Source organism: Apium graveolens, chromosome 11 (assembly GCF_009905375.1).
Source record: "Apium graveolens cultivar Ventura chromosome 11, ASM990537v1, whole genome shotgun sequence".
In the NCBI taxonomy this organism is placed as follows: domain Eukaryota; kingdom Viridiplantae; phylum Streptophyta; class Magnoliopsida; order Apiales; family Apiaceae; genus Apium; species Apium graveolens.
In genome coordinates, this window is record NC_133657.1 from 11467257 (window position 1) to 11480633 (window position 13377).

Consider the following 13377-nt stretch of genomic DNA (forward strand, 5'->3'; position numbering starts at 1 on the left):
AAAAATGGTGTTGCAGTAGATAAAATATATTGTTACAATATGCTATATGAGCCCACCGGTGGGTCCCACTTATACAATCTTGATCAAGCTATTGTATCACTCATTTTGCGTTACATTTGGGCCTTTTAGTGTTACACTAGTTGCCTATTGTAAAATTTTCTTCTATGTTACAATAGATCAGTGAAGTGTTACATTAGGGTGTCTATTGTAATGCTCGTATACGTAACGCACTTTGGTGTTACAATAGATCTACTGTAACGCTTTTTGGGCCTATTGTAACACCATTTAGTCATTACAATTGCCCACTTATGGCGTAGTGATTAAACATCATTAGTCATTGCCTTTTTTCTCACCAATTGAGCTAAACCAATTATGAAAAACATACAACAATAATAGAGCAAATGCACGTCATTTCATTACTTCATTCTTCAACTGTTTGATCACCTCATTGTACTCATTTCGAGCAGCCACCAATTCCATGATATGATCGTTATCCTTTCTTGTTATGTTCCTCAACGGACCGTTAATCACACCTTTGCTTCGAGAATCTAACTCCGGCTCAGTCCATTTGAAAAAGTTGCAGGTTTGGGTGGCACATGTTAGGAATCGACGCCCCGAATTATACTCAATCCATGATATTTTCTCTACTACCCAATTCTTACAAATTCCTGCAAAAACACTGATGGTTCATTTTTGGGTTTGATTTGAATTAAATTTTGAGTTTTTCTGATTGGGGTGTGTTCAAGATAAACTCTACACACATATATATACAATATAAACATTGCAATATGAAATAACCAATTTGTCCTTATCTCTTATAACGGCTCTGTCTGTGTTCATACGGAGCTGCTTTAAAAGATTTATCTGACCACTCAAATTCTGAGTGAAATAATTTGACAACCAAAATATAAATTTAATATAGTATAAGTCATCGACCTACAATGTACTCTATATAATATTACTTCATATATAAAGTGTTACTTCATATGCGAAATTGAACCATTGATTTCTTTAAATTTGAAAAAAAAGATGACAATGATTGTTTTGGAAAGTTTTAACTCTCTAAAAATGAAGTAAAGATAGGGTTGAGCAAAATTGAATTGAAACCGAAAAATCGAACCGAACCGAACCGTACTAATTCGGTTCGGTTTGGTCCTGATTTTTCAAAAATTCGGTCTATTTGGTCCGGACCGAATAGACCGAAATAAAATTCGGTTCGGTCCGGCCCGAATAGACCAAATCATAAATATTATAATCGTATATTATATATTTTACATATATCTTAAAAATTATAATCATAAATTTTATTTTGTAATTGTGTTTATACACTCTTGGAACTCAACATATCACCTTACTTTAATTATATTTTAGATTTTATAATTTTGGTTTAAAATTTTAATAGAATTTTATTTTTTTTTCAAAAAATTCAGTCCGCTCGGTTCAAAACCGGACCAAACCAAAATATTTCGGTTCAGTTCGGTCCGGTCTATAGTACAATTTCGGTCTGGTTCAGTCTAGAAAAATATTATAATTCAGTTTTTCGGTCTATTTGGTTCGGTCCGGGCCGACCGAATGCTCAGACCAAGTAAAGAGGGGCTTTAGAGTTACCCTCCAATGCCCCAAAATTCCTCTTTGTCAATCCAAAAAACGTTCCAATCTGAGTGTTTGTGCAATTGTAGCCCCGTTCCCTCTAAACAAACGCGCCTGGATTCAAAAAATTCATAATTACTAAATGCAGTAATAATTTACCCCGTGCAGTAATCAACAATTACTATAATAACCTTCTCTAGCTTTATGTGAAACACCTGAAGATATTATTGCATTTAATGTAACAGCTATACTATTCAATGCATATAAATAATATTTTTATCTATTCGAATACCCTATCACTTGTTTTTATTAAAAATTCCTCCCTCTATTGTTTAATTTTATATGAGGTTTGACTTGTATGCACACACTCACACACTTCTAAGTATTTTCACAACATATACTATTTAATGCATATAAATAATGTTTTTATTTATTCGAATACCCTATCACTTGTTTTTATTAAAAATTCCTTCCTCTATTATTTTTATATGACGTTTGACTTGTAGCACACACTTCTAAGTATTTTCACCGCATAGTTAGAATAATAATTTTCAATTTTTTTATGAATAAAAAATATATAACTAAAACTTTAATTTATAAAAAAAAAATTAAAAATATTAATTTATCTATGCGGTAAAAGAAATTAGAATTGTGTACAAAAAAGTCAAACGATATATAAAAAAATAGAGGGAGTATCTTACTAATACTAAATAATATATATTTATTTAGAAAAATATTTAGGTGATTTAATCTTGAAAAAAATCTCAAACATAACTAAAGTTGATGAAAAATTCAATTCATACATGTACAAAATAAATAAAAAATAATAACTTGTCCTTAGTTTAATTTTTTACGGAATCGTAAAATGCGCATTGCCTCATGCGGCGCCCAAAATATCACATTTGCGGGGTATTTAGAATCAAAAATCTGAAGTGAAATGACTGGGACAATAAAAATAAAAATGGTTTTTTTTGGATCATCTCCTATTAATTATATACATAATATAGTTTGTTAATTTTTTGAAGATCCTTTTTTAAATAAAAATTCAGATTCAAATTTTTCTTTATAAAAATAGTTTAAAATGATTTATCGACTATAATTTTTTTATTACTAAAATTAATGTAAAAATAAGTATCTTACGAAAAAAATATGCAAAAAGTAAGTTTTTTCAATGATTGAAGTCCAAAGATACAGACATAAACATAGTATTGCACGTAGATTCATGATCATTGTATAAATATTCACAAATGTGTCTATCTTGATTTCTGCGCCTTGACTTAAAATTTAGCCTTAACCTCAACTTTAGAGCAGGTCCAATGCAGGGCCCGAGTGGTGACATGGAGGAAAGAGAGTGAGACTTGGCTGTGCTTCACGCGTTGGAGCAAAATAAGAAAGTTGGTCAGGCCCGACAGGGTGGGCTGACCAACTCTGCTGCACTCATGCTACTTTTCAATTGAATATGTTTCATTTTATCTGCCCTGCTGATTGAATGCACTGTATAACGTTAATATTAACGTTATAAATCAGACTAAAATTATGAACGTTGTAAATATAACGTTTATATTTTTCACTATAAATACAATGATTTATGTATATTTTTTTTACACTTCTCATCTTCTTAAAAAAATCTAGAGAGCAAAAAAATGAATCTCCGTCAATATTCACCTTCAAATCCTCAAAAATAAACCCGAATTCTCAATCCTCGAATACCCAATTTCCGAATTCTTATTATTCTTTTGTTCAAAATACAAATATCGATAATTCTCAATTTTCGAACCCCCAAAATTTGTGTTACAATCCTCCGACTCCAAATTCTCAATTCCCTTTTCCTAATCCATTCTTTCGGTATCCTCAAAATTCACAATTTCAAAATTTCAAACAATACCACCACATTTTGGGAGCCAACAAACACCAACTAATAATCAAAATTCTCCACACTCACAAACTTCCAATTTCGATGCCACAAATATTGTGGATCTACACGACGATGTCAATGAATTCGACGACACTCGGGGAGGTATAACTCAATGGAATTGGAGTGAAGACAAACTCTTAATTAGCGCATGGTTAAATGTATCGATTGACTCTACAGTCGGTACAGATCAAAAAGGTGAGGCATTTTGGGATCGAATCCATACTTATTGTGAAGAAAGCAATTCGGGACTTATTAAGAGAGGGGCGGTAGCTATCAAGAAGAGATGGCAACGAATTAATGAAGGTGCTCAACGATATGGATCATGCTATGAGCAAGCTGAACGAAGAGCAGGGAGTGGTTCAAACTTGGACAACATAATTGAGCTAGCTCATGACATCCAGAAAGCTAAATACAAGAAAAAATCCAACTTTGACAAGCACTGGAGTGAGCTCCGAAGACAGCCCAAATGGAGGACTCCTTCAACAAATAGTGGAAGTACGAAGAGAACTAAATTAAGTAGTTCCGGGACCTACTCATCATCAATGAACGAGACACCAACAGATGAAAATGTTGTTGAATCTCCGGTTCGTCCTAAAGGAACAAAAGCCACTAAGAGGAAGGGGAAGGGAAAAGGAAAGACAGATTCTAAAGCTGTTGAAGAGTACGAAGAATTAAAAGCTAGTACATGCAGGAGATTAGATCTAATGGCATATTTTAATGATCTTAAGCAAAAAGAGGTCAATACAAAGCAAAAGGAAGTAGATATGCAGCTTCTTATGCTTGATACTAGCATAATGAATGATGCTCAAAGAGAAATTCATGCCAAAATGATTGAGGAAATCAAATCAAGACGTTGGAACTAGCCGTTGGAAGCTAATCGTTGGAATCTAGTGTTTGTTTGTTTTTCTTTAGAACTAGCCGTTGTAATCTACTGTTTGTTTGTTTTTCTTTAGAAGTAGCCGTTGGAAGTTAGTGTTTGTTTATTTTTATTTGGAACTAGCCGTTATCTTGTATTCCTTCTATCTCCTATATAACATATTTGTTCTCGGTGTTAAATTATAACTCATTTTCTTCATTCAAGATACAAATCAAAATTTATACCATGGATGAGAACTTTGATGTGTCTGAAGAATTCATTGAAGAGTTTTTCTTTGATAATTCAATGGAGGACCATCGCCTTGAATTATTTAACCAAATTTATGGAGAAGGCTCATCAACCACAAATCGACGGGTGATATGCAGAAATCGCGAAGCAGGTCATGAACGTTTAGAGAGAGATTATTGTGCACAAAATCCCGTATACCCTCTAGAGACATTTCGACGAAGGTTTCGAATGGGAAGACATGTGTTCCTTCGAATTGTGGACGCTCTTTCAAATTTTGATCCATATTTTCAGCAAAGGGTTGATGCACTAGGAAGAAGAGGCCTATCACCTTTACAAAAATGCACGGCGGCCATACGTATGCTGGCATATGGAGTTGGAGTTGATGCCGTTGACGACTATGTGCGTATTGGTAAGTCCACTGCCATCGAATGCTTGAAAATGTTTGTTACTGATGTTGTTTCAATTTTTGAAAGTGAATATTTGCGAAAACCGAACGCAAATGATGTGCAACGTCTCCTTGAGATGGGAGAGGCTCGCGGTTTTCCAGGTATGATGGGCAGTATTGATTGTATGCACTGACAATGGAAAAACTGCCCCAAAGCATGGAAAGAAATGTTCATGAGTGGTCATAAAGGGGTTCCAACAATATTACTAGAAGTTGTTGCATCATCAGACTTATGGATATGGCATGCATTTTTCGGAGTTGCAGGTTCTAATAACGATATAAATGTGTTAGATCGGTCACCGATATTTGATGATGTATTGGAGGGTCGTGCTCCTGAGGTAAATTATAATATAAATGGTAACAATTATAATATGGGATACTATCTCACAGATGGAATCTATCCTTAATGGGCTACATTCGTGAAAACAATTCCTCGACCTCAAGGTGAGAAGAGAAAATTGTTTTCAAAATATCAAGAAGGCCAACGAAAAGATGTTGAAAGAGCGTTCGGTATGTTGCAGTCTCGATTTGCAATTGTACGTGGTCCTGCACGATTTTGGGATAAAGCAGATCTCTCTAAAATAATGAGAGCATGTATCATACTACACAATATGATTGTCGAGGACGAGAGAGACACATATGCCACTCCATTTGGCCCTCTACCAACTTACGATGATGCAACAGATGGTTTACCACCTCCAAACTTGGGCGAAGAACCTTTAGCCCCTTATGAAAGATATATTGAAAGAAATATCCAAATTCGCGACAAACAAAAACATCGTCAACTACAATCCGATTTGATTGAGCATATTGCAAGGTTCCATGATAGTCGTTAATTTGTTTGAATGTAATGTTTTTTTTATTATATAATGCATTTAATTTGTAAGTCATGTATTATTTTAATTTAATTCTTAGTTTTTCTTAATTTTTTATTAAAAATTAAAAAAAGTCAAAATTATATTACAACTTAAAGATAATATATATTATTTAAAACAATCATGTCAAAATTATATTAACTACTTAAATATAATATATAAACTGTTTAAAATTAATCAAGTAGGGTCTACTAAAAGTTGGACTTGAGTCTTGCATTAGACTTCATCGTCCACTTTTTTAAGGAGCCCACTTTTTGTTGAGTTGGCTTGCTGTAAAGTAAATTCGTCAGGGATCTGGGCTTGTCCACTGAACTTGCTCTTAAAGGACTTAGAGCAAGTCCAATGCATAGAGCCCTTACCTATTTTCTCCTCCAGCTGTACACATATAGGGATTGAACCTCAAATAAGCTTCTCCAACGGTGCTCCCCCTTCCCCATATTTTTTAGGTGAGAGAAAATGGAACCCCATGTTTGGGGAAGAAAATTGTCTCCCCTAAATCTTTCAGCTCATCAAACCTCGCTCATTCTCTTCTCTCTCTCCTGCTCTCTTCACCTTTTCTTCTTGTTCATTTCTTCTTTTTCAATTATTTCTCTCCAAAATAATAATTAAGTATCGTTTTGGAAATATAGGGAAGCAAAATAGGGAATATGATTGGAGTGAAATAGCTTTTTCATTACCTATATTTTAGGTAATCTTTACTTTAATATATTTTAGGGGATAAAAATAGGGAAGTCCATTGGAGTTGCTCTTATAAGTAATCTCTCATCGCCTTACTTAAAATTTAAAGTCTTAACCTCAATTTTAAAGGGCTTATAAGTAATCTCTCGTTACTGCATGAAATATGAAATAATTTGTTATTGTATTTAGCACCGCACAAAAAATTCCTCGCCCCCCTCAGCCCCTCCCGCTACATTTCTAAAATCAAATCAGACACATAACATTTCCCAAAAACCCAAAAATAGGGCAAAGCAATAACAAAAGAATGGAGGCAGGAATGGTATCAGTGGACCGTTGGACTCACGGCAGTCAAGTCTATTTCCTCACTCACCTCCACTCCGATCACACTAAAGGACTCTCTCCCACCTGGAAAATAGCCCCTTTATACTGCTCTCGCATCACCGCCAAGCTTTTCCCCTCTAAATTCCCTGACTTTAATCTATCTCTTCTTCGAATTGTCGAAACCGGTGTTTGGTACTCTCTTTCTTTGATCTCCCCTTCCTGTAATTCGCTTGTCACTGTTAAGGTCATGGCCATTGACGCTCAACATTGTCCCGGTAATTATCGCTTCCTTTTTTCGCGGTTTTAGTTTGCTTGGTAATTGTTTGATCTAGAGTCTGACTGAAGATTTTGATTGCGCTAATTTTCGGGTTTTTGGTGAAACTGTAATTTAAATATTAGCCTTTTCGTGCTTACATTTAAATTCACGTACACTGTGCTTACTATGATTTTGTTAATAGTTGATTTTTAAGTCATTGTTTATATGAATAAATTGTTTAGCACTTTGAACCTTACTCATTTTATATGTTAGCAGGGGCGGTAATGTATTTGTTCCAGGGAGAGTTTGGCTGCATGCTCTACACTGGGGACTTTCGGTGGGAAAGAACCAGTAAGAGGGCACAAATTGGAAAAACTATGCTACTTAATGCTCTCAAAAATGAGAAAATTGACAATCTTTACTTAGATAACACTTACTGCAATCCTTCGTTTATATTTCCTCCTCGTAAAGTTGCTGCTCAGCAGGTGCATATTCATTTGTCTTAATACGTTTTAATGGGGCTACCATGCATGGTTGTCACGGCCCTCGAGACTAGTCGCGACTAGTGGCGACTAGTCCAGCAGTCGAGATTTAGAAGTCGACTGAACTTGTCGACTGGAAAAAATCAGATATTTCGAGCAACTAGTTGACTGACCGGTCGACTGGGCGACTAGTCGTTCCAGGTCAACTGGTTTATTTTAAAGACCCAAATCCTGTTCAAATCCATTTTAACAGAGAATGCGACCCAGCCCTAACATATACTGAGGTTTTCCACTTTCCAGATCTTCTTTAACCTTAATTCACAATAAGCTTCTTTTTCTTCTTCTTTCACACACACATGTATATAAATATAGTTATATTATATATACATGTCTGTACAATATTATAAGTATAATATGATATTTTATAACTATACATATATATTATGTTGTATATGTATACGAATATGATTGTATATATACATATATGTATCATGCATGTATGTACTTGTACGTTTTAACTGTAAGTTATAATAATTAACAAAGTGGTAACTTGTAAGTTGTGACAAGTCCTCATCCTTGGATATGAAATGCAAGGATCTAAAATACAATATGTTGGTAGATGTTAGAAACTTGGAATTTAGAAGTCTAAATTATATAAAATATACATATATGTTATCTTATATTTAATTACAGTTACGTTTTTTTTGGTCGACTAGTCCACGACTAATCGACTAGTCGACTAGCCGGAGGTCCATCGACTCGTCTTGACTTAGCGCCGTGACAACCATGCTACCATGGCATAATTGTATTCCCTTTTTCTTATTAACTGCAATTCTTGTAGAGTTTTTTTGATACTGTCTTTAAGGACTAAAAATAGACAAGTTTAGTTCAGCCTATGTTGTTGAATGACAGTATACTATAATATAACTCAAACAGGTGCAAGTACTTGACTACATATATGGGACTTTGGGAATCTGTTACAGTGGTGATTTAAGATAGAACCATGAATAGACGTGTACAACCATACCAGATGACCAATAGCTAAAATTTTATATTATTATTGTGGTAAGATATCAACATCAGCGTAAAAACAGACAATTAACAGGCGTGCAAGGTCAATAGCTGAAGTTGTATTATAGTAAATTCAGCTGCCAGTATCAGATCAAAGAAGAAACAGATGTTGGATAGATGTGCACAACAATAATCCATGGCAAATTATGAAATTAATTACTTGCATTTCGACTACCAGAATCAATACCGATTGTCTAACAATAAATTCAAATAAAAAATTGTGTATTTCTTTAAGTTTGTGTACTTTTAACCTCTTGTAAGATTTAAAATTTCTCTGAAATTCTGTTTGTCTTTAACACCGCTTACATGTTTCAAACTTAGTTTATGATTCTGGGGAATATATTTATGTCAAAGAACATTAAGAGAGCAGATGAACCCTGGTCTCCAGTATTAGAGCTTTCTGTTAGAACTCAATATTCAGCGAAACATGTAGCACAGTTGACTCTTATTGGTTACTCTTTTGATACTGATTGCAGATCGTCGACATCATAGTCTCTAATCCTGATCACGACATCATTATTGGGATCGACTCTTTGGGTAAAGAAGAACTTCTATTAAACATTTCAAGGGTGCTTAAAACAAAGGTATTTTCATGACTTTGTTAATTTGAAACTTCTATTCTTTGAAGAGCATAATAAATATATATGTATACACACGCACACACACGTGTATATGTATGCATTAAGTTTAGAAGAGTGTATTTTGTCACTACATTTCCCACGACATAATGCCCTCCTCCCGGATGGATAGTGCTAATAATTTATGCTCCATCTCATTGATTAGAAAGAATTTCAGTTGCTTTCTTCGTCGGGCTGTGGATTACCTCAAACCGGCAATTAAAAGTACAATGTATAAACTACTGTGAAATGTGTACTAGCAAGCTTAGAATTTCCATTGGAATAAGGGTCAAGAAATATATAGATTTATTGAAAACTGAATATGTACTACTGTACTTCAGTAGTCTGTCGACAATGCTCTGGCTGACCATAGGAGAAAATTTAGTGCATTACCTTGGACCTCGGGTCTGACCTTGTAAGAAGTCAATGCTATCAAAAATATTTTGTATTGTGAAATGCTAATTTCTGGAACTTTTTTTTAAAATTACCTTATTATGAAGAACATGTAGAAGATTTTAATACAAAGATGGTGATGGGTATATCTTCTTATCTGATCATGTATGCATTTGAACATACATACTTTTCGTGACTTAAAATTACTGTTAAAAATTTCAATTACAAATTTCGAAATAAAATTACGAATACCTCAAAACATTTGAAGTCATGCTTATAAAATCGAGATAATTAGTAATCGACCTCTTCCTTCAATTCTTCTGAGCAGATCTGGGTGTGGCCTGAGCGCTTGCAAACAATGCATCTACTGGGGTTACATGGCATCTTTACAACGAAAACCTCAGTGACTAGAGTGCGGGCTGTTCCCCGTTACAGTTTTAGCATCGATACTTTGGAGGGACTAAATTTGGTGCGCCCAACTATAGGGATCATGCCATCTGGTCTTCCATGGGCATTAAAATGGGTTGGAGAAAATCGAGATCCTCTACGATCTTCATCACGTTCAGTTTCTCGCGGAAATAGAATTAACCGGAGCTCAAATATTGGCGCCTATAGCAACATAGAAATGCCAAATATGATTGTGAAGTCAGTTGAAAGATATCATAAATATATGTATGCGGTTCCATATTCTGACCATGCATGTTTTGCTGAGATACAAGAATTTCTTGAGTTTCTCCAGCCAAACACCATCAAAGGTATTGTTTCCTCATCCCCTTCCTATGTCGACCCTCATTACTATTTCAGCCACCTTTGTAGAGGAATTCAGCCATCATGCAAATATCAGAAACTTGAAAGTCACAGTGAATGGAAAAAGGATGAAGAGTTTCATACCAAATATAATTTTGGAAGCAAAGATTTTGTGGGAGCAGTCAGTGAACATAAAAGACTTAGACAACGTGCTCTAAATAGTCGTGAAGAAAGGGTTAGTATACTTAGAAGAGTAAGGCGTGGTGTAAAATTTTTGGAAACTGACCACAATGACTAATCAGATATATAATGAACATGTATCAATTGCAGTAAATAGTAAGTGCAAATTTTAAATGTTATAGCTCTCGGCTCTAAGACATTATGCCCGGGAAGGTGCTTATTTGAGGCATAAGCTAGACATCCTTGTCATTTTTTAGGCTTACCCACTAAGGTGCTAATATTAACCCCAGAACTAAACCTCATGTAATGTATCTCTAATTTGTATGTTAGGATTTGCATTAGAGTTGTCTAATGTGTTTTGACTTGATTTAAGCTATAACTAATCTTCTAACTTGAGGTTCATTTGTTTATCGAATATACTAATTATGTTAAGATCATAATAAATTCCTAATTCTGTTTTTCAGTCTTTATTTGATGATAGAATCAAAATTCTGTTTGTCAATGTAATTTTATTGTGTTGAACTTCAAATTAATGCACAAAATATATACTGTGCTAATTATTTGGCCTCCTGAATGAATTGTTCTTATATAGTATTACCTACTTATTTGCAATTTTAGAATTTTTTTTATTACATAGTAGTTTTCTGATTGTGGTGTGTTCAGGAATAGAATGTTTACCTGCTTCACAATTTTAGGGAAGTTTTGATTATATTCTAGTTTTCTAACTGTGGGGGTTCAGGCTGTATAGGCTGTAGCCTTTGAATATACTGTGCTAATTATTTGTTCTCATAGAATCTTTACAATGTGATAATTGAGTCACATGTCATAATTAATCTCAAGCAAGAGACTAATAAACATGAGACTCACTGAGACCTATCTGTTCGACGTCCATTTGCTAACTTTAATATAATATTTTTTCGCTTAGTGTTAATCTGATAGCTGCATACCATGTTTAGGAGAATATAACTGATAGATTAACAAAGTTAAGATTAATGTATAACTGATAGCAAATAGGGTACACATGATGTCCAGAAAGAATATTGGGTTTTTAATATGGAAGTAGAGATGACCCGGGGCCAAACTGAAGACACCGCGAAGGGTCTTCAAATCTCCAAAGTACTAACCTCAACCCGATGGGCTCTTACCCAATCCTGATGATTCTTGTGGATCAAGAAGGGTATAGGAAAACTTGAATTATGAACCCGGAATGTCAATAGACCTGCTTGGGGTATGCTTTAGCGGCTAGAATCCATTGAGTGACATAGCTAGACAGATTTGGGTCAGATACTCAGATTCCTTAAAGGTTTTGAAGCTTAATGTAAATTATGTGGGTTTATGCAATTAATCCCGATCTGCTTTGGGGTCTGATTTGATTTACAAAGAAACCTGTCATGAGACAAAGATTTCCTCTTGAAAAATCTTAACATCACCCAGACTCGATTTTCACAGGGATAGTTTGAGTTATCGGTCTTCTGTCAGAGAACTAGGAAAGGTGACTTTGCTTAAATCTAAGATCTGCATCTTTATTTCTGATTCTTCTAATTGTTGCTCTGCACAGATAGAGATTGAGTTTGGACTTCAGACCATTTATAAATTGTGTTGAATTCAGGTGTTCTGAAGTAATGCTTTAGAAATGCTAGCTCATGTTGTGAACATGTTAGCAAATACACGAAAATAAGATAAAAGATATAGTTTATTTATTAGGGGCTCGTTTTCAGGAGAATTGGGATGTTTTTATAATTTTATTTCCAAACACATAGTTTGTTTTTCACAATTAACCAAAGAAACATATATAAAAAAGACTTGGTCTGTACATAATCCTTCTATAAAAATACCCTCTTTTTGTTTCTTTAACAAATTTTTATTTTTTTAACATTTTGTAAAGCTAGCCAGAAAGATATTGCGTGCCCATTAATTTATTAGTGGCACATATAATTTATGTCCATTTTGTCATTTCTAGCATCTTTGTGCATGTTTGAGCATCTTTGTGCATGTTCGGCTCATCATTCATCATTCTTGGGGCTCATTTGAGTCCAAAGCACAATATACTATTTGCTTACCTGTTTGGCTTAGAATCCATTCTGAGCCATAAATGAAATGTTAGAAATCCTAACATTTACTTTTTATTCTTCATTTTCATTTTATCACAACTCATTTACTCTGTCTCCTAGTTTTTTTTTTAAATTTATATTAGTTTAAAATTTGTATGATATATTAAATATTTTTAATAATATTAATTTTTCTAAAATTAATTTGATGAAATTTGTTGGATATGAAATTTGTACATTTAAAATTTTAAATGATAGTTAATTATCTTTGATTTTAATTTTATTTCAAAACTCATTCCAATCGTATAATTTTATTACTTGTTTTTAGATTTTAGATTTTTATATTCATGTATTAAAATTATTAATTTATATAATTTGTAATTTAAATTTTATTTTCTTTTTAAAAAATTATAACTTTTAAGTTACGATTTACTAAACACATTATAAACTTATAAGTAACTTATACATGAAATTATCCAAACACTTAAATAACTTATAAGTTATCAGGTTCATATGACAATTTTCAATTTTAAATCATAAGTTACATTTTTTATAAAAACCCCAAACGGGCCCTTAGTCTATTCATAATTCTTCTATTTATAAGGTGATTTTTCACATAGAAATATATATAATAACATAATTTGATTTATAGAA

The 13377-nt window shown here is 33.6% G+C and overlaps 1 protein-coding gene across 1 annotated transcript; it reads left to right on the top strand.

Moving 5' to 3' along the window:
• Window positions 1–6811: 6811 nt before the first annotated feature.
• Window positions 6812–10856, top strand: LOC141696688 (uncharacterized). The gene is made up of 4 exons (XM_074500806.1): window positions 6812–7204; window positions 7462–7670; window positions 9215–9322; window positions 10077–10856. Exons 1-4 carry the CDS (start codon window positions 6913–6915, stop codon window positions 10791–10793), a joined length of 1326 nt encoding a protein of 441 aa, XP_074356907.1. The 5' UTR covers window positions 6812–6912; the 3' UTR covers window positions 10794–10856.
• Window positions 10857–13377: the final 2521 nt, after the last annotated feature.